This window comes from Pyrgilauda ruficollis, unplaced genomic scaffold (genome assembly GCF_017590135.1).
Source record: "Pyrgilauda ruficollis isolate IOZ18807 unplaced genomic scaffold, ASM1759013v1 scaffold21, whole genome shotgun sequence".
Taxonomy (NCBI): Eukaryota; Metazoa; Chordata; class Aves; order Passeriformes; family Passeridae; genus Pyrgilauda; species Pyrgilauda ruficollis.
This window is the reverse complement of record NW_024520318.1, coordinates 6,939,016-6,959,113: the sequence shown is the minus strand read 5'-3', so window position 1 is coordinate 6,959,113 and position 20,098 is coordinate 6,939,016. Positions and strand designations below refer to the sequence as shown.

The following is a 20,098-nucleotide window of genomic DNA, read 5'->3' as shown; positions in this document are numbered from 1 at the left end:
ATTATTCAGCACTTCTTACAAGCATCCACAGCCAACCATACCAGGTAAGACAAGAGGTAAAAAAAATCTTCCTCAGAACATCTGTATTTTTTTTCACAGGTAGCTTGAGGCACTGAACCCTGTATCATTCCTTCATTTTCAAGAAACTGTTGCCCCCATACATTGTTGTTCCTTTTTCTTTCAGTAGTTTAAGAATAATGCAGGACTGTTCTCAGAGGATGATCAGTGAAACGACAAGCAATAATCTGCACAACACTTCAAGTCATGCTTTTGGTGCATCCTCATCAGGCCTGACTTTCACTGTCCTTCAGCAAGCTTTTCTTCTCTAAAAATATCCCATAATAAAAATATCCCATTTATAGATATGTGGCAAGACCAATGTCTTCCACATGGTCTGTGTTGGTAGTCTGCCATATAAAAATATCCCATTTATAGATATGTGGCAAGACCAATGTCTTCTATGGTCTGCCACAGGCCCATGTTTGTAAGAAATCTCACTGCAAACTCCTTGCACCTCCAAACCACCTCCCAAACATTTGTCAGTGCTTATTGCTGTTTGGCTCAGTCACCTTTGATTCATGCTTTGAATACTTCTTTTAATGTCTTTTCAGATGCTTTAGTCAGACATTTGTCACCAACGGAGGGCTTCTGCATCAAGGCTACCCTTCCTTTATTTAGGGACTTTTTACAAGAGCATATAGTGGTAAGGCAAGGAGGAATGGATCTAAACTAAAACTAGTCTAGGTTTAGACTAGATATTAGGAGGAAGCTCTTCCTGTGAGGGTGGTGAGGCCTGGCACACGTTGTCCAGAGCTGCAGTGGATGTCCCATCCCTGGAATTGTTCAAGGCCAGGTTGGATGTGGCTCTGAGCAACCCGGGCTAGTGGAAGGTGTCATCACCCATGGCAGGGCTGGAACCAGATGAGCTTTAATGTCCCTTCCAACCCAAACCATTCTATGGCTCAGTGATTCCTCCCAAGAGTGTTGCGTCTGCCTCGGTCTGTAAATGGTGGAACTCAGTGGCACAGGGAATTTACAACCCAGAAGCACGGATGGTTTCACAAGGCGCCAGGCAAGTTCACAAGGACACTGCACTAGTGTTTATGGTCACCTGAACGCAGCGTGGCTCAGGAAACCCACCTGTTGTGGAGATAATGCCAAAGGCCTGTTCAGAAACAGGACACGTACAGTGTCCCCTGGCACACACCTGTCAGGCGGTGTCACAGCGGCAGGTGCTGTCAGCCCCGGACCCATCTGGTGTCCCCAGCGCCGCCGCTCTGCCGGCCCCAGACGCGGCGCAGCTCTGGCAGCGGAGCGGGGAGCTCTGAGGGGCTGCCGGCGGCTCTGGGGCTGACAGCCTCCCCTGCAGCACGGCCACAAACGGCACAGCCCGTGCGCGGCCCGCGGACCCCCAGGGAGCCGCGCCCATCCGCAGCGGGCCCGGCCCGGCCCGGCCCGGCCCGGCCCGCGGGAGCAGCGGGGGCGGCGCCGCCCGAGGCCCCTCCCGGCCGGAGCCGCCGTTGCCGCCGTTGCCAAGCGCCCGGAGCCGCCTCAGCCCGGCGCTGCCGCAGCCCCGGCTCTTGTGGGCCCCTCCGCGACCATGGAGAAGCTGTCCAGCCCCACCGCCGCCTCGGTGCTGGCCGAGCTGCAGTGGGAGCCCGGCTATGCCGTGCCCGTGGCCAACGCCGAGAACAAGGCGCTGGAGGACGAAGTGAGCGCGGGGAGAGGAGCCCGCCCTTCCCCCGGGGCCGGGAGGGAGGCATGGATAGAAGGAAACCTCTCGGGTTCGCGGAGCTGCCCGGGGAATCAGTCGGGAGGGCGATCCCCGCCTCTGAGCGGGACCCGCATCCCGCGAGCCCCGCAGGAGGAGCGGTGCGAGTTGTCCGTTCCTTTAGCAAACTCCGGGTTTTCTCCTGAAATCCCGCGTTCCACTGCTTTGGAGGGATGTAGCAGCTACTTCTTACGCTATTTTTTCATTAATACTTGCAGTGACTGTTTTTAGGTAATTGCAGGTAAGAAGCACTTAACCACAAACAGTAACTTGGCGATTCTAACTCTTATTAAACAGCTGCACAAGTTGCGAAAGGAAAAAGAGGACCTGCAGAATGAGCTGACCAACTGTGAGGAGCGCATAGAAGCAATGACGTCTCATTTGAAAAACGTGAGACAAGAGATAAACTTATCTCAGGTAAATCACCCCCTCTAGCAGGTCCGTTTGGTCAGACAGACCTGTAACCTGAGTGTCTCTCTGTGCCTGGTGTCCCTATCTATTTTGCCAGCTTTGTTAGAGATTTGTTAGGCCTTTATTCCATGATTTCCACAGGAAACAAAAGTTAAACTATGTACATTTCATTTTAGAATTCTTCCTGAATGGGGACTTTTGTAGATATTAATTAAAAAAAAAATTGGTCAAGGAAAACACCAGTGTAAGGGAAAAAAATTATAATCTTTATAATGGTGAAGAATTAGTTGTGAAATGCTGGTGAAGACTTAATTCACAGACATGAAAAATGAAGTGAGATGGTGAAGATCTAAGTCTTTACCTACACTCTGAATTAGCTCACCAAATGGGCTACGTTAGATTTCTAAAGAGTCTTGAGAGAAATACTTACATCTTTCAGATAAAATATCCTGGGTGAAAAAGTCTTAGGAAACTTCCCTGCAGCTGAACAACTTCTTTATTTTTTTGGCCAGATTCAAACATTAATTTGAATTAAAGGAAAGAAAGACTAGGCAATATCCAGGTACTGCTATAGGCCAGCAGGGGAGGTCTCTCAGCACAGAACAATAAAATATATTTTTTGCTGTGCCTCCTGGATCTGATGTAAAGTCACTGGTGATCAAGAGACTAAGATTTTGGTGTTGAAATGTTAAGATTCTGAATCTTGGGTGAAAAAAATCTTAGAATTGAGTTATTAGGGCTACAGAAGGTTGATCTGTGAATACTTGATACAATGTGTACATATGTATATATAAGAATATGTGTATTTGCGATACTAAAATCAAATCAATAAATTTTCTCTGAAAATTCCTTCATTTACATGGTGAAAGCATCTCTGACTTGGGATTCAGTTATATATAAAAGAAAAGATTGTTGATGTATGTCTTTTGTTTATTGTAAAATACTGAACTTTATTATTCTTCAGTCTCTTTACAAAGCCAAAGAGAATGAAATTGAAACTGAACATCACTTTAAAGCTCTTGCTGAGAGAGAATATGGACGTCTCAAAAATGACATTAAACGACTGAAGGATGAGATAGCTTCCTTGAGAGAAAAGAAAAACACTCAAGAGGTAAGGTTTGAAATTTTTGGAAGGGAGCACCTATATTGCAAATTTTTATGGTTTGTTCTCACTTGCACATGGTAGTATAAGTCATTAATAGTTAATTATAATAAAGCTTACAAACTGTAGATGATCTGGATGGGCTTTTCCCTGTGTAGGCAAGAAAACTATCAATTTTGTGGACAAGATATGGGTAGACTTGTTACAGTAGCTTGAACTGGTTGCTTCAATTACTATTCAGTGGATATTAGACATAGATAGATGGATATTAACATTTCATTTTCTCTTCTTTTATTAGAATACTATAAATAAAACCACTAAGAAGCTGGAAAACTTAAAACAACAGATGAACTGGGATGAGGAACTTCTGGAGAGCTGGCTACAGGAATTAAATCGTACAGATAATGATGCTGTTGCAATCCAGAAGTATGCAGTGCAAGATGAAGGGAAACTAGGAGTAAGTAGAAATGACAGCAATTTTCAGAAACCAAAGGAAGAGCCATTTTATCACTTGAAGACCTTGTTATTTTATCAAGACAGATAAAATGAAGACAAGATTTTGTACAACACTGCTTTGAAACTGGTTTCCATTTGGCAAAACAGTGCAATTCCATATGAAGCTCATTTTGAAGTTGAGAGAGCAGGTTTTACAATAATGAGAGACATAATTGAACACATTAATTTGCTTATTCATCTGGGTAAGATTTAAGTTTAAATTTTTTGAGAGGGTGCACAAATTAAGTCTAGAAAACAGTGCCACTGAATTCAGAGGAGTTGGTTCAAAAATTCACACCAAGTATGGACGGATAGTGTAGGATTTCCCTTTAGAACTGAATTAATGTTGCTGAGAAAAAATTACAGCTGCTTCAGTAAAGCTACCTGGAATAATATAAGACATAAACATATATATCTCTATAAAGAGGAATTCCAGTCAAAAGTTCAGAGTTTATAAGGGTGAGTTCCCAAGTAGATTATTAATGTAGAGATAAGCAACCCTGGTTGTTATTCCTTTTAGCCTTTAAATAGAGTGAGGAGAAATTTGGTATTTACTCATTAAATGCTTAACCCAAAAACTTTGGTTTACACAAACACTCTCACTGCTGTATGCCAAGGATGCCACACACACATTTACACACAGTTGAGGGGGTTACTTGGCCTTGCTGCAGTTTGGTTCTTATGGCCACTTGTATTGACTGAAAATCTGGGAGGCTACACTGTCAATTTTTTGTTCTCTAAAACACAATAAAATTGATGTCTCAGTGATTTAAGCCCTGATTGTAGCAGGGCTTTAAGAATTTATAAAATGTCAACTATTTATTTTCAAATACTTCATTTTCAAATATTTTCCTATCCTTTCATTTTAGAAATTAACCCTTCAAATAGAAAAGTTGACCATGGAAGCAAACCAGAAGCACAGAGCTCTGGATAATGAGCTTACAGAAACCATAACAGCTCAGGTTTGTGCTTAAGGTTCTCAAAGATCCCTTTTTTATATGTGACATTTTTAACTTCAGAAATCATGGGGGTGCTTTTCTTTGAACAGATGGAGCTTGACAGAGCAGCTGAAGATTTTCGCAGGGTTCATCGAGAAAGGCAGGAAGTCATCAGGCAGTGGGAGAATGCAATTCGTCAGATGCAGAAAAGAGATCAGGAGATAGATCAATGTGCTTTGGTAAAACTGCTGTAACTGATCCATATCTGGGGTTTGGGTTTGATGTGGAGTGGTTTTTATGTTTTTTTTAACATCAAAACTACAGTATAATTTTGTGGGTAGGTAATGTTTTACCTAACCTGTCAGAATGGACAATTTTCACCGAGTAGCTGTAAATCTGTCAGGTAAAGTAAGCATCACTAATCCATGTTTAATTTCATCTGTTTCAAGTCCACCTGAAGTTTTGCTTAGCTTCTTTTTTCCCAGTTCAATCAATAAAGAATTATTTTATTTCATAAGAATTTACAGTGTCTTTTTTGTTTTTAAATTATTGGAATATTTTGGAAGTTTCCAGTCCAAAACCATTGTAGTGTTTGGTGTAATGTATCCATGGAATAAAGTACTTTTAAGATTGATTACTGGGCTGTCTCAGGCAAATAGTAATCATGATAGGAATTGATCTTCTGGTTGTACCCTTTATTAATCTAACACAACTAATGCAAGCAAATTTAAAAAGTTTTTATCCTGATAGCTAATTGCAGAGGTCAAACAGGAGATCCGAAACAAAGAAATTTTGCTGAGAGAGAAGACTGCCTTTTTGGTAAATGAAACTGTTAATAACATGGAATATGAAAAGAAAATCCTCACTGCTGAGCGGGAAGCAAACAACCTCCGAAAGGAGTTCCAGGCTCAGGATACTCGAAGGACTGAGCTGCAGGATGAGGTAAGGGTGATCGAACAGTTCAGGAAAAGAGACTGAAACTAGAACTGAGCACCAGATGGAGGAAATACAGGAATAGCATTTCCTTTTCTCTGGTGTTATGCTAGGCTCTTAATAATTCAGCAAAATTCAGCTTTTCTCAGCCAAGTCCTGTTTATTGGGATCTGAACCCTCAACTTAATCCTGTCATTGAGAGTGGTGAAAAGATTGGAATGTGTTCTCTGTTGTGTGGGTGTAAAATGGATGAATTTTCTCTTAAATGGTCTAACTGTTAGATGCCTCAGAAGGCTTCTTTCCCTTAGCAGACATAGACTGCAGTATTGTATAAAGATGAGAGAAATCTCTTCCAGATTCCAAACAATTCCTGTCCTGTGCTCTCAGAAGTGTGTGTTGATGGCCTGGTAGTCAGGTTACAAAAATTCCTGGGGAAAACTCCCAGTGCTTTCATGTGGCTTTCTAATCAAGAGGCAGTGGGACAGGGCTGCTCTGTGAACAAGCTGTGCTTGATGCTGTCCACACTGAATTTGCACTTACTTAAACTTGGGAAGGAGCTGCGCTGCTTAATTACTTAAATGCTCATAGAAGTATTTCAGCTTTCATGGCTCTGCTGAGAAGGGATACACTTACATTAACTGAGTAAGATTTTTCTTAACAAGAAAATGGTAACACTGGGGTCCTCAGCAAGCTTAGTGATTTTTGAAAAACCCTGCGTCTGGTGTTGCCTTAACTTTGGGATAGCTTTTCTGTAGCAGGTGGTTTACAGACTGATCTCCTAATTAAACTGTAGGTAGCTCAAACAAGGTGTAGGTTATTAGATTACCTTATAATTCATGCAAGCTTGAGGGTTTGTAGAATTGGTTGGTTTTCATCTCAAGCTGTGACATTCTTGCTTGAAGTTTTTCACAATTAATACTCCATGATGGGATAATAGAACAGTCTCCTCTTATTAGAATATCTGTGGGATGCATGTGAGAAACAAGGAAGAAAGGAGACAGTTCAGCCAACAACTTGTGACCTATAAGAAACCTGCTATACATGCTCTTGATCAGTTTTCTTCATCTGTGAAAGTGAAAACAATGAAACTTATGCTGCTAAGTGATACTGTGAAGATGAAAGAGCTACTGATAAAACTGTAAAGTTTTCCTATCCTATTTAATGAGTGTATGCTGTCATGTATTTTTTACCAAACTAAATATCTGTGTATTTTTGTCACAGTGATATCTTAATCAAAATAATTTTATGTATCCAGCGAAGTTTGACATAGAAATGTTTATAGATATATAAGGTTATCCATGTTCACAAAGAACCTCAGCCAAGTCAGCTGTGGACTATAAAGCCATGGTTCAACTTATACAGATGCTGTTGGACAAGAATTACAGCCCATGGCTGTGGTACTTCCATAATTAGTTCTATGTTCTTAATTATTATTATTTTTCCCAGTACTCATATTATGTAATTAGTCTTTTGAATTTACTAGCTGGATCAGTTTACAGTGCCTCAGAATTTGCAGCACTCCTCATTTGTAGAGCCCTGTTTAAAAGTAATGGAATGCTTTCCAATAAATAGGAAAATACAATTTTAAATATCTTAACATGTACCAAAGTAAATAAGAGCTTTCATGCTCTGTTTTGTCATTTATTAGTTGCAGACTTTGAAATCTATTGTGAACAAAACTGCTTCTGATCTAGAGTCTTTGAGAACACAAATTACCAATCTGAAGAAAGAAATTCAGGGAAAACAAGCCAGGTAAGAAACAGACCTTTAAAGACAACATTCAATAATACAACCAAATCCTTGAGATAGAAAAGAACCTTAAATAATGTTGATGACTGAAATCTCCACCTTTCTGGTTACTTCATGGATAGATTTGACACTGGGTAATTTAGGCAAAACACTCTTGGTAATCCTTGTTTTTAACGGGTGGGGAAAAAAACCAGGGCTTTGCTTATCATAGATTGAAGTTTAGACTGAGACAGCTGCTCAGTCAGATTTGCTGCTTCCTTTTGGCAGCATTGTCTAGGCAACCTGTATTTAATTTCTGTCATTTTGTTTAGATTAAAACTACTTAATGAAAAAAATGCAAATCTTTCTGATAAACTGAAGCTGGCAATTGAGGAGACACTCACAGCAGAAGAGAAAGCTTTGAGGTTGGAAGAAATATTGAAAGAAGAAGAAAAAAGTGTTGAGGTAAAATGTTTTTCATGGTTTCTAGAAATGAGGAGTTGTTTGTATTTGCAAGCTTTATATTTTAAAATTATCTCTTTAAAAATCTTCTATTAAAATGAAATTAAAGTAGAGATAGGACATGCAGCTATTTCATCAAATATTGAAGTGTACATGTAGATATGTCTGTGCTGAGAAAACTCTGGAGGAAAATAAATTATCCTAGTAATTCCAACTGTATTAGTTCAGGATACTGATACCCATCAATAAGGCTTTTAAAGAGTGAGAATCTTGTCAGGATGACTTTTCAGTATCACTGCCAAAAAAAGCTTCTTGGCTCTAGTAAAACACCACCAAAATTTATAAACCTGCAAAGAGCTGCGATTTTGGCAAACAGAAATATTGTAATCAGATTTGGCTGGCCTGGTCTGCTCTTCATTATATTAATTCTACTACATGGTAGTCTGACACATCCAACTTGTGGACTGTTAAATAATTACTGGCTCACTTTAGATTCATTTTTGTGAATAAAGATTTTGATCTTAGAAGCTATAATAGTGTCTGTTTTTTTAACATAATACTTTTATAAAATTGAAAACTCACTTCATAGGTTGCAAATTAAGTAAAATTAAGTATAGGGAAAAAATTCATTATCATCTTAGTAAAGAGCTTTTGAATGTGATGTAATGGAATCTTCTGAACTTTCCTGCATTTCAGGAAATTCTTATACTGTTTTGTCATTTTGCTACTAATTCTCTTAGTGAAAAGTATTTTCATTACTTAGCTTCTGACTGAACATGACAGAAATATTCTTTTACATTTTGCTGGACATCTGAGCATTGGATAAGCTGGAGCTTTCATTGCTCCAGAATGACCAGGTTAAATTAATGTGTCAGCAGGTGTCCCACACGACTGACAACAAAGCTGTGCCTCTGTGTGCTCTTTCATGCCACTGTATGCTCTTTTTTCTTCTCCGTTTTGTGTTTCCTAGAGCATGCATGTGAAATAATGCCTTGCAGTAGAGTGAATGTCATTTTTCAAACTTTTTAACTCCACAGGCATTAATCACACATTTTAAATACACTTTCAGAAACTAGAGATGGGATGTCTTTCCTTTATAGAGAGTTTCTTAAATAACAGGCCTTACTGTTTTGGCTTTTCAGATAATTTGAAAACAAGTAATGGTGTAGCATTTCATTAAAATGAAAACCTTCTTTTCTTCCCCTTTAGACAGTTTCCAGGGTGGCAAAAGCCTTAGCAGGGTTTCTTTACCCATGTCTGTGGCAGATAACCTAAGATGACATTGAGCTTGGCAGCTCCACAGCTGCAGGGGAATATTTTAGCTAGGATGAACTGTTCTTGAACAATGTCTGTAATGTATTAGTCAGAAGCCTCCCTTCCATCACCATTAGACACACATGGCTATTTGCTGCATCTGTTAATTTACTGTGAAGAGATATTTACAGGAACAATGTGGATGAAATGTCACTGTGTTGCTCTCTAGTTCTGTGGTACTTCTCCCTGTTCAATTTGTGGCAAAACACTGTTGAATAGTGAGGTTTATTGAATGTCTTATCTCTTTTAACAACCTCACTTAAAGGGAGAACAACAATTTCTGCTCAAAAAGTTAATTCAGATGTGCAATAAGGACCATGAAGTGAAGGTCAAATCATGATCCAGTGTCAGTGGATGAATTTATAATTGTCATTAGCTTCAGAAATAGAGCTCAGCATTTGGCACATGCTTAAAAATCAGTTTGCTTCCAGAAGAAAGTTTCTTTGTTCAAGCGTGATGCAAAGCCTACTGACATGTCCTACAGTCCATAATAATTTCATATTAAACTTCCACTTGCCTTTTACATCCTGAGTTTCGAATTTAGAATTGCACTTACAGCAAGTTCAGCTACAAAAAAAATTCTGTTGGGTAGAATGGGCAATGTGATTACAAACCCTTAGAGAAGACATTAAATCATCTTTCACCATTATTTAAGCCAGAAAGATGGTTACATACATATTAAATCCAGAATAAAGACATTGCTAATCAATGCAGAAAAGTGGGTTCTCAGGTGTTTTGCGTATTAATTTAAATGTACATCTTCAAATTCTGTACCAGACTTGAGCTGAATGTAAATGAGTGCTTTGGAACAGGAATGGGAAATCACATCACTTGTTGTAGGATGGAAACTGGCATGCTCAATGGCCTGAGCTTTGGAAGGTCTTTGGCTGCTTGGGTGGGAGAAGTGGAAGGAGGGAGGGAAAGAATAAAATTGTTTTCCTTATTGGGGTTAGAAAAAGGAAATAATCTCAATTTTCATTGTTTTCAGTCCATTTCAGGTTTCCTGAAATGTTCAGTGTTGGCTTTTATCCCACTAAACCCTCATTTCCTGCACTGATTTAGGTGTTAATGGCAACTTACCTCTGAGAAAAAGGAAGTGATTTTTGAAAGTGTAATTTTTCAGAATTATTCCATCTTAGATAAACACAGACATACATATATGTGCACACACAGCATTACAAGACTTAATAAACCATTGAAAAGCTTTGTATTATATTCCTCAAATATTAAACGATGCTGGAGGCAGTAAGGAGGTTTTTTGAAAAGAATGACGGGAATTTAGTTTTCTGAAAGGTTGAAAAGAGTAGCAGTCCTATAATTGGGAAAAAAAAGTCATGTAATTGTAGGGTAGGATTAGATTTTTAAAAAAGTAATAAAAATTATTACTTCTGCTTTAAGTAAAATAGTTGTTTTGCCAACCATTTTGAAGACTTACAAAATTCCAGGTTCGTATTAATGGATATTGTAATAATATTTTTTTCTATCTATGATTAATAAAAACAAATAATTCCTCAGAAATTAATTCTGATGTGATTAATTACTTCTTTCTTCTACATAATTATCAATTTGTCACCAGGAAAAAGAAAATGAAATGAGACAGTTAAAGGACCTACTTTTCAAGAAGACTCAGGAGTTAAAAGTGCAGAGTGACAAGGAGAAGATTATCCTGGCAGAAATTGAGGGAGGTCAAAAATCACTTAAAAGTCTCAAGAGTCGGCTGTGCAAACTGGACACAGATCTGTTAAAACAACAAGAATTAATATATAACCAGGTAAAATATTAATGTATTTTCATACTATGATTGTTTCTTGAGTCTACTGATAGCACATTGCTTGAATTCTGTAATCTTGAACAGTTTTCCATTTTGGAAATGTTATGCAGTATTATTTGAAGTCTGCATTTCTGTTTCTAGATGTCCAGATAAAATTGAAATTACTGAAACTTGACAAAGTATATCACGTACATTTTGCACTTGTGTGTGTCATTGTTTTTTGGATCTGCTGCTTTTCCCACTAATTCCTAAAATCCATTCTTTACTTTGATCCCTCTGAACCACAGACAACTCAGGGTATATTTTTAAAGCAATACAAGAGGTACATGCCAAAATCCTGTTATTTACTAATTGGATTATTTGCATATTTCCTATGCACCACTTTGAAAATTTGCTTTTATATCAGCATCCACTGGTAGCAACAAGATGGCAACTCCATTGTAAGCCTCCCTACAGCAGCCTGTGCTGAGTGTGCTTTGTTACTCTTCTGGAAGATTACCCCAAACCATCACTGCTCATCAGTCATCTGAGATATTTTGCTAATGAGGTCTAAAAGCCAGAAACTATTATAAAAACAATAGCTTAATTGGGTGACTGTCTTAAAGCCAACATTTAGATCCAAGTTTATTGCTTATCTCAGACTATTAATTCTCTTCAAATTTATTTTAACAGGATTTTTATATTCAGCAAATACAGAGACGGCTGTCACGGTTAGAAGGGGAGGTTAATTCAGATGAAAAAGAAGTTTTGGAAGGAAAAGCTGCTGAACTTAAGAAAACTTTAGAAGAAAAGAAAAAGGCATATGATGTTCTACAGTCACTGTACAGGAAACTGCAGGTAACTGCCTTAGAACATCATTTTGACTGTGTATCATTTAGAAACCTCAGTGAATTAAGTAGATTGGGTCTTAGTATTCAAGAAGTTGATATTGGACTAAAGGGTATCTGAACTTTATGTAACCCATGTGGAAAACTTCTTCATTTCCCTATAACTTCTAGGAAAATAGATTATTACTGCCCAAGTGAGACACCTTAGCATGAAGACAAACATTGAATGTTGGAAAGACAAGCTGAGCTTTCATCAACATGTGACTGACTGCTTGCAGATGTCTGAGTTTATCGTTAGGCCCATGCAGAAATAGGAGAATGCTGTTTTGTAAAGCTGTCACTTTTATAGTTTTCATAAATTCATAAGTACAGTTGCATTTAAAGTTGTCCAAATTCCCCATGCAGCACTCTGCATGAGGTCATGCCATGCAGTTTGCAGAGCAGCATATTGGACACATCGTGGTGATTGTTCCTGGTTCCAGGACTTAAATACATCTCATCTCATTTAAAATTAACTGGTAGCTTTTGTTGCAATTTACATTCACTGCAATAAGTTCAATATAACTTATTTTGAAACAGAATGATGTCCAAATCACCAAGAGAACAATTGATAAGACAAGAGAAGAAGCAAATGGTGTGATAGTGAAGATAGAAGAACTAACTCTTTTCAATGAGAGATCACTCCAGGAGTTAAAAAAAGCAAAACACATTAAGCAGGTACAGTATTATTTTGCAACTTTACTAAACTTTACTAAACATTCTTGTTTGTTTGGGGTGTCATCTGCCTTCCACAGTGCTACATCATTACAAACATTAGTACACCTTCTGTAGTTTTCTGATTTACACTTCTTTCCCAGACTTTGAAGTCATCTTCACCACTATTATCTTACTAGGCAAAGTGTTGCTTTTCCTCCCTCCACAGCAAGAAGTTTGATAAAATATCCGTTTAATCCCACATTAGTTATACTACAATATCCACCAGGTAGTGGGTGTTGGTGTTTCTTCCCCTGAGAAACAATTAACTTTAAAATAGAAAATACATTTACTGCTCAAGGATGTCTTTAAATAACACTGAGTTCTTACTCTCAAGCTGTGATGCCTACTAATAAATTTGGCACAGTATTGTTATTAAACTGCAAGTATTTTTTTTCTAACAAATTATTTTAATAAATTTGTATTCCAGTTTAAGGAATTAGAAACAATGTGTAAGTCCTTTCCTCACATTTTGATAAGCAGAACAATGCAGTTCCCACTGCTCCAATTGCTGCACAATTTTTTTTTTCTGCAGTAAGCTTTAGCCTTCCTAAAGGAAGCACTAACATAGTAGCAAAAAGCAGAGTCTAAGTAGCAGGGGAAAGAGTTTTGCCTTTGACTTAGCTGGTGCACTTCCTCCTCAATGAAGGCTCTTTCCCTAAACATGGAACTTTTTTGAGGGGATGAAATTCAGGGGAAAAAAAGAAGTGATGACCTAAAAGCACTCAGGTAAAAATTTATATCATACGATGTTTTAAAAGAATCATTTAGTGTATTTGCATGCTAATGAAGTTCACTACTTGCTGCTTTTCATAAGCTTTGGTACACACAAAATTTGTTCATCTAACATGATTTTAAGGCCTACAGAATCTAGAATATACTCTAAGACAGTTTAATCAGTTGAGTGAGATATTAACTGCTCCAGAAAGTTCCTTGTAAGGTCTCTTATTTTATTTGAAACCACCTAAACTGAAACAGTTGTAGAAGAAAAAGTCCAATAACCCAAAAACTCAGCCTGAATTAGAAAGTCTGATGAATTTGTAGAAAACCATTCAGGAAACAATCTACCCCTGTCACAGTCACCACGTTAGACTATTAGCAAATAAGAAAATGACAAAACTTTTAAATGCAGAAGAAAAATGAGTTTTACAGTAGTGTATATATTAAAGGTAAAATAATGAATAAATATTAACTTAGTGAATTGTAAATAATCTTAATTAAAACAATAATTTCTTATTTTGATACAATTTGGCACTGATTAGGAGATGATGGTCGAAGATAATCTCTTAAAACTAGAGCTGAAGCGCCTTCGAAATACTCTGTGTAATAAAGCAGAGAAAGTTCTAACACTGGAAAAACAACAATTGGAGTTAAAGAAAGTCATAGCAGAAAGAACTGAGGAAATCAGGATCCATAAGGCAATGCTGGATTCCCAGATAAGGCTGCTGGATCAGGAACGGCATCGCCTGAGGTAACTGTTCTTACAGAATTCAACTTGTAGCTTTGACCAAGTACATTTTTTATGGGGATTTACTAAAAAGAGAAGCATTTTACCCAGCTTCACCATTAGAGAAATTGAAGATTAAATAAATCTTGCTCAAAGTTATCTACCAAGACAGTTGAGGCCAGTAAGAGACCCCATGTGTGATCCCCCAGGCTGCAGCTTTAACCTCTTGGTGAACAGATCAGTGGCCTTTCTGTGAGTGAGGAACCCCAGCAGAAGTGAGAGGAAACCTCAGTCACAGACATCTTTTTACAGTAAACACTGTGTGTGCAACTCTGCCTTTTTCAAAATAATCTGGTCATGTGAAACCATGTGTCTGGAGGTATACCAAAGTATATGAAACACAAAAGTTGCTTTTAAAGAGTGCTTACTCCCAGCTGCTTGACAAAACTGTAATTTCTTTGATTCAAACAGTAAGACTGGTTTGCTTTGTGGTATATTTCATTTGGTTGGGCCTTTTCTTCTTTTTAACTAATAAAGTTTCCATTATGTGTCCTATATAACGAATTAAATCTTATTCATTACATATGCACCCTCTTATAAAGCAATGACATAGAAATAACATTTCCCTCCGACAATAATCAGCCCAAAGTATTTGGGATGGTTTTAGCCCTGAAATCCCAGTATCTAGATTCAGCCAAAAATGAACACTTCAGCAGCTGAACTGCCCTGCTGACCACAGCCCTCACAATGGGAATTGGAGTGATTTGTGACTGAGAGCACAGACTGGCCTTCTTCCTTTGGTGTCATCCAGCTGTTGGATACTTCCAGAGTCTGATTTGGGGCTGTTCCTCGATGTTCCTCACACTCATCCCACACAGTGGGAATGTTAAGGTACCATCAGCAGGGCCAGCTCTGGGAGTGCATTGCCTGTGCATTTGGGGAAGGACTGTGGCACAGCCTCCTGAGATGCAGTGATCTGGGATGTGAAAACAGATTTGACTAAGTTTAGAACTTCAAAAGGCACATAGGTAACCAGAACAAGGGATGTTTGTGGCTGGGAGAGCAGAGAAAACCACCAAGACCTGTAGCAGCACAATTCCTAGTACAGGCTGCTGGAATAACATCAGGAATTTAAACTGCTGCAGCAAGAACTGCCCACAAAACTCTACCAGACAAACATTTTCTCAACCCATTTGTTTCCTTCCCAAACAATTCAGTGCTGAATTTCAAGATCGCCTGGGGAAAATTGATAAACTGAAACACAAATATGAAATGTTTACTTTTTCCATGATGCCACCTGAAGGAGAGGAGATGAAAAGTCAGGCCTACTATGTAATTAAGGTATTTTATCAACATTATTCATTATAATTCATTTAAGCTATAGATTTCCATGGGCTCTTAGACAAACTTCTGCTGGAATAACATCAGGAATTTAAACTGCTGCAGCAAGAACTGCCCACAAAACTCTACCAGACAAACATTTTCTCAACCCATTTGTTTCCTTCCCAAACAATTCAGTGCTGAATTTCAAGATCGCCTGGGGAAAATTGATAAACTGAAACACAAATATGAAATGTTTACTTTTTCCATGATGCCACCTGAAGGAGAGGAGATGAAAAGTCAGGCCTACTATGTAATTAAGGTATTTTATCAACATTATTCATTATAATTCAATTATTTAAGCTGTAGATTTCCCTGGGCTCTTAGACAAACTCCTTGCCTACTGCCTGCTTTGAGTCTAATTGTTTTATGTTATCTGACACCACTGGTTATTTAAATGATATAGTAATTTCACAAGAATTTATGTGGAGCTTTAATTCTGAGCAGTTTGAAAACTTCATTTGAGTGCTCATTAATTTACAAATACAGAAAAATTAGTGGTCAAGTTATAATCCACTATGAACTGGAAAGAACTTTATTGCAATCTCACAGGACCTTAAGTTCTTCTACCTGTCAGAGTTAGTTCCAGGTATTCATTTTACCATATGGGGTTTATACCTTGAAGAATGTCACCTTTCCTCTTTCATTTACCAATCACCTATGTATACTTCAGCTTTTCACTGGAAAAAAGAGAAAATCTGTCTTTATCCAAAATGCAATACCCTAGTTCTTGAACAAGAATCTAAAACAATTTATTTTGTTCTCCACAAAATGTAGATGCTGCTGGGCAGGACTAAGTGAGCTCTGGCAGAGAGGCAGTATCCACACTGAAATGTCTCAAAGAACTTCAATACTGTAAATAACTCCTTCCAGTTCCCTAGGCACCCAAATCTCAGTTCAAGTGGTTTTAACCTCGAAATATTGCTGTATAATAAATATTTGCTGTATAATTACCTTGATATTTTCAGTATGTCTGCAGTCACCTAGTGGGTTTGCTTTCAGGCTGCACAGGAAAAGGAAGCACTTCAGCAAGAAGGTGATGATTTGGATGCAAAGATCTGCCAAGCTCAAAAGGAAATCATGGCTATGGAAAACAGTTTGTGTGTACTTAAAAACTGGAACAGACACTACAAAAACTCTTTCAAGGCAGTCACTGAGACAAGTATGTGAAATAGAAATTAGATAGAAAATATAACTTAATTCTAAATAACACTTATTATTTAACTTTTGTGCCCTCTGCTGGCTCTGAAATCATTCTCCCTCATGAAGTCAGCTACTTTTTCCACAGTGATTTGGAATTAGTAGGAGAGTACTTAAAAACCCCTCAAACCCTGAGGCACTGAAATACTGCCAACACCAATATAGTAATATCCTGAGATGCAGTTATTTTCAAGTGAAAATTGAGTTGTATGCACAGCAATAATGCTGCTTCATTGTTTGGGATCACAGGTGAGGAACGTGAGGAAAAATTGAAACTAGAAAAGGACAAAAAGGATGCTGATGAAAAATACAAATACAAACAAAGAAAGATCAAGGAACTTCAGGAAAATCTCCAGGTAAAATACAAGTAAAGTTCAGTCAGACAAGACTGCAGCATGTAGCTAAATCCATGCAAGTCATCCTAGAGGAAGAATAGGAAATTGTGGTACAATTTTTTTCTGCTCTTTTATTAAGATATGACTTTTTAAAGGTTCTACATCCCCTTTAAAAAAGTGAGTAATTATTTGAATTTTCTTGAATCACCAAAACTTCAGGGGTTTAGTCACATTCAGCTATAAGTTTCAGAATCCCACACTGACAGCACTGACAGCTGCTGTTCTGGCAGCCACTAAAGCAGCCACATGTGCAGCACACAGCACCATGGTACCATGCTGTGGTACCATGCACCACAGATTAAAATCCACACAGCTTGGGACCTCTGGCATCTACATCCCAGGATTTTTCTGGAAAATATTCAGTTTTATTAGCACTGAGGGTGCCTCAGTTAAACAACATTAAATTAGCTGACTTGCAACTTTGCAGGCTGAGCACTGAATGCAGGCAGACAAGAGCTTGTGGTCTCAGGCTCCACAGCAAGGAATCACTCATGGTTCCCCTGGTTATCAAAAAGCCGCTTGGACCTTAAGAAAGAGCAATACTTAATTCTGATATGTGACATTTCAGTTATAATTTTATTAGGCAGAAAAAGCCAAGGCACATAGTCATATTCCACATGATTATTCTAAGCCCTGAGTCACTGCCTACAGTCAGTAATCATTCCTACTGCTTATTCTACCACCACAGGACATAGCTCTTATTTCAGAGATTTTATTTCTTAAGGTAAAGAAAAGGGACACAGATCTTCATCAGGAAGTAAGTCCTGGTATTACAGCAAACCCATTCCTGCCTTTTAATTTTTTAAAGTTATATTTATTTATTTATTAAAAAACCCAGTTGCCCTTATGGAGTCAATTTTATTCATTCCAGTCAAAGTTATCCCTCTTCTCCTACAGGAAACAATGTTGGGGTTTTTTTTCAGGATAGCTTGCACTGGTAAGTTGATAGGGTGCCAAGTAAATAGTTTGTGGCCACTATGAGATATATCTGAATAGACATACCTGTAACTTCACTACCAGTGCCTTTAAAAGAGATGTAAATTACCTGGGAGTTTCTTTGTCCAGGTCTGAATCCACCAAACAGTTGGACTGGCAGAAAGTTTCGAGTTAACATTAGCACTAATTGCTTGAGCTACATTTAGAAACAAGTGGTAATGACAATGGACCCTTCCACAAATACAAAAAGTGAAAGGATACCAAATCTGCTTTATAAACTAATATTACTGTTCAAATGAATTTGCAGAGCATGCAACAACACTTTGATGTAATACAGAAGCAGCAGGCACTCCTCAAAGAGCAAAAGAAGGAAAAAGAAGCTCTTATTTTGCAGCTGAAGAAAGACATTGAAGAACAGAAGCCAAAACTAAACAGGGTTATAAAACAGGTTTGTGTGTTTATTGATGAGAACTTCTAACTTTATAGTGATAGACAGTAGTGTGGGTTAAGCTCTGTGAGTTAAACTGTGGTTTTAACTTAGCAGGTTTCTGAAGAAGTGTTGTATTTTCATAAAAATAATGCTTTACAAATATTTGTGTTAAGTGTTCCAAACTATCCAGAGAAATTAAGTCTCAGAGGGAAGGTGAACCAGAAACGCTGGAAGAGAGAGACATTCATCTTCGGGAACTGAAAGCCTTCAACAAAACCGTCAACCAAGTGATAGCTGATGTTCTAGAAACTAATCCTGGTTTAGTTGCAGCCTTTCAAATGTACTTTGACAAGGTGAGCTTTCCACTTAACTGCCACCAAAACCTTGAGTAGAGCTCCTGCCTGTTACTGAGTGTCTTTCAAGGACAACTCACAATACGGGAAAGCAGTGAAGTGTTCACCTGCTTCCAACATCTCTTCAAATGCCAAGCACTGTAAATGCTCTTGATATCCCAATCCTATTATACAAACAACAGGTCAACTTGTTTTTTCTTTCCAAATTTTCTAGTACGATTTAGAGCTTCCTATGGCTGTTTCTCCCAGTGGTAGTCAAACTTCTCAGTCCCTAGAGAGCTCACTACCTGCTACCAGGTAAGTTCTAACACTCTTGGGTTGTTTTCAGGTTTTTCTAGGAAGAAGTTTAAACCAGCAAAATTAGTCCATTACTGAAAGGGTTCTTTACTCTTGGTCATCTCAATTTTCTTTTTGCTGAAGACTTGGTAAAAACTTTCTCCTTACTCTGTCCTTTAAGTTAAATACATTCTTCTAGCACATGAGGAAGTTTACTTCAGCATCTATCACAGTTTAGAAAACCCAATAATTACAGAATCATTACATTTACTTTTGTTTACTGTGCTCTAACTAAAAAAAAAAAAAAAAGTGGTTTGATGTTATAAAGGACAATTTTGAGCCCCATTTTACACTTGGTAGTGTGAACACCCCTTCCTATTTAAATAGAGAAGATACGGATGCTTTTACTGGTACCTTTTCCCCTGTTCAATGTACGCTCACACAGAGCCTGTGCCATGCTGACCCAGTTATGATCCGACATTCCCAGGGGTTACTGAAGCCATTTAGTGGTGGTGACTACAGAGATCTCAGGGGGTCTCTGGAATGAGCATGGCTATGGGGTGGCTTCATTGTGAGCCACCCTTGGCAGTGCTGTTTTAGATGCAGGCATTTCTGTATCCTAATTAGTAAATTTTTGCCTTTCAGAGTTCCCAGTAGAAAATCTTCAGCCTCCAGTCAGGTTTCACCAGCCAAAGTGGTGGAGCTGACCTTGGCCATCCCCAGTCCTGAGGAAGCAGCAGCTCTTGGCTCACAGCCAGCCACCAGAGGCAGCATCTCTGGGATTTCTCATAGCAGGAAGACTTAAGTCATTTTTTGAAGACCACAATAGTTGAGATTTCTTATTTTCTGCAACAAACTTATATCCATGGAGTTACATGGAAGACCATGTAACCAGCTGAAGTACAATTGTCATTGTGTGGTTTTGCCACTCACCTTTGCAGATGTCCCTGTAAGCCACGTAAGCTTTTCTTCAGCAACACAAGCATTCCTCCAAGCACTTGTAAGCAAATCCCCCCCACAGCTCAAACCAAGGGTTCACACTTGAGCTTACCTAGACAATAAATGGTGTTGCAAAACTTGCTCTTCTGCTTCAAGTTGTGGTTTTGGGGTTTTTTTTTTTACATTACTCTCAGAGAACATGCAATACACTTGTCTTCACAGACACAGCAGGGTTCC

General features: G+C 38.4%; 1 protein-coding gene across 1 annotated transcript; it reads left to right on the top strand.

Annotated features, from left to right (window-relative positions):
* The first annotated feature begins 1,600 nt into the window (after positions 1–1,600).
* Positions 1,601–19,727, top strand: CCDC39 (coiled-coil domain containing 39). The gene is made up of 20 exons (XM_041467866.1): positions 1,601–1,711; positions 2,069–2,188; positions 3,147–3,293; positions 3,583–3,741; positions 4,649–4,741; positions 4,828–4,956; positions 5,468–5,659; positions 7,299–7,402; positions 7,711–7,843; positions 10,731–10,925; positions 11,598–11,762; positions 12,332–12,469; positions 13,768–13,976; positions 15,170–15,293; positions 16,335–16,494; positions 16,782–16,888; positions 18,171–18,311; positions 18,467–18,646; positions 18,861–18,943; positions 19,568–19,727. The coding sequence occupies exons 1-20, from the start codon at positions 1,601–1,603 to the stop codon at positions 19,725–19,727; spliced, it is 2,850 nt and encodes a 949-aa protein (XP_041323800.1).
* The last annotated feature ends 371 nt before the right edge of the window (positions 19,728–20,098 follow it).

What these genes read in the sequence shown, in the direction of transcription:
- CCDC39 (XM_041467866.1), top strand. Translation starts at nt 1,601, where the DNA reads ATGGAGAAGCTGTCCAGCCCCACCGCCGCCTCGGTGCTGGCCGAGCTG. An exon ending in AGGCCTACTATGTAATTAAG is followed by an intron (nt 15,294 to 16,334) that starts GTATTTTATCAA and finishes GTTTGCTTTCAG; the next exon opens with GCTGCACAGGAAAAGGAAGC. An exon ending in TTCAAATGTACTTTGACAAG is followed by an intron (nt 18,647 to 18,860) that starts GTGAGCTTTCCA and finishes CAAATTTTCTAG; the next exon opens with TACGATTTAGAGCTTCCTAT.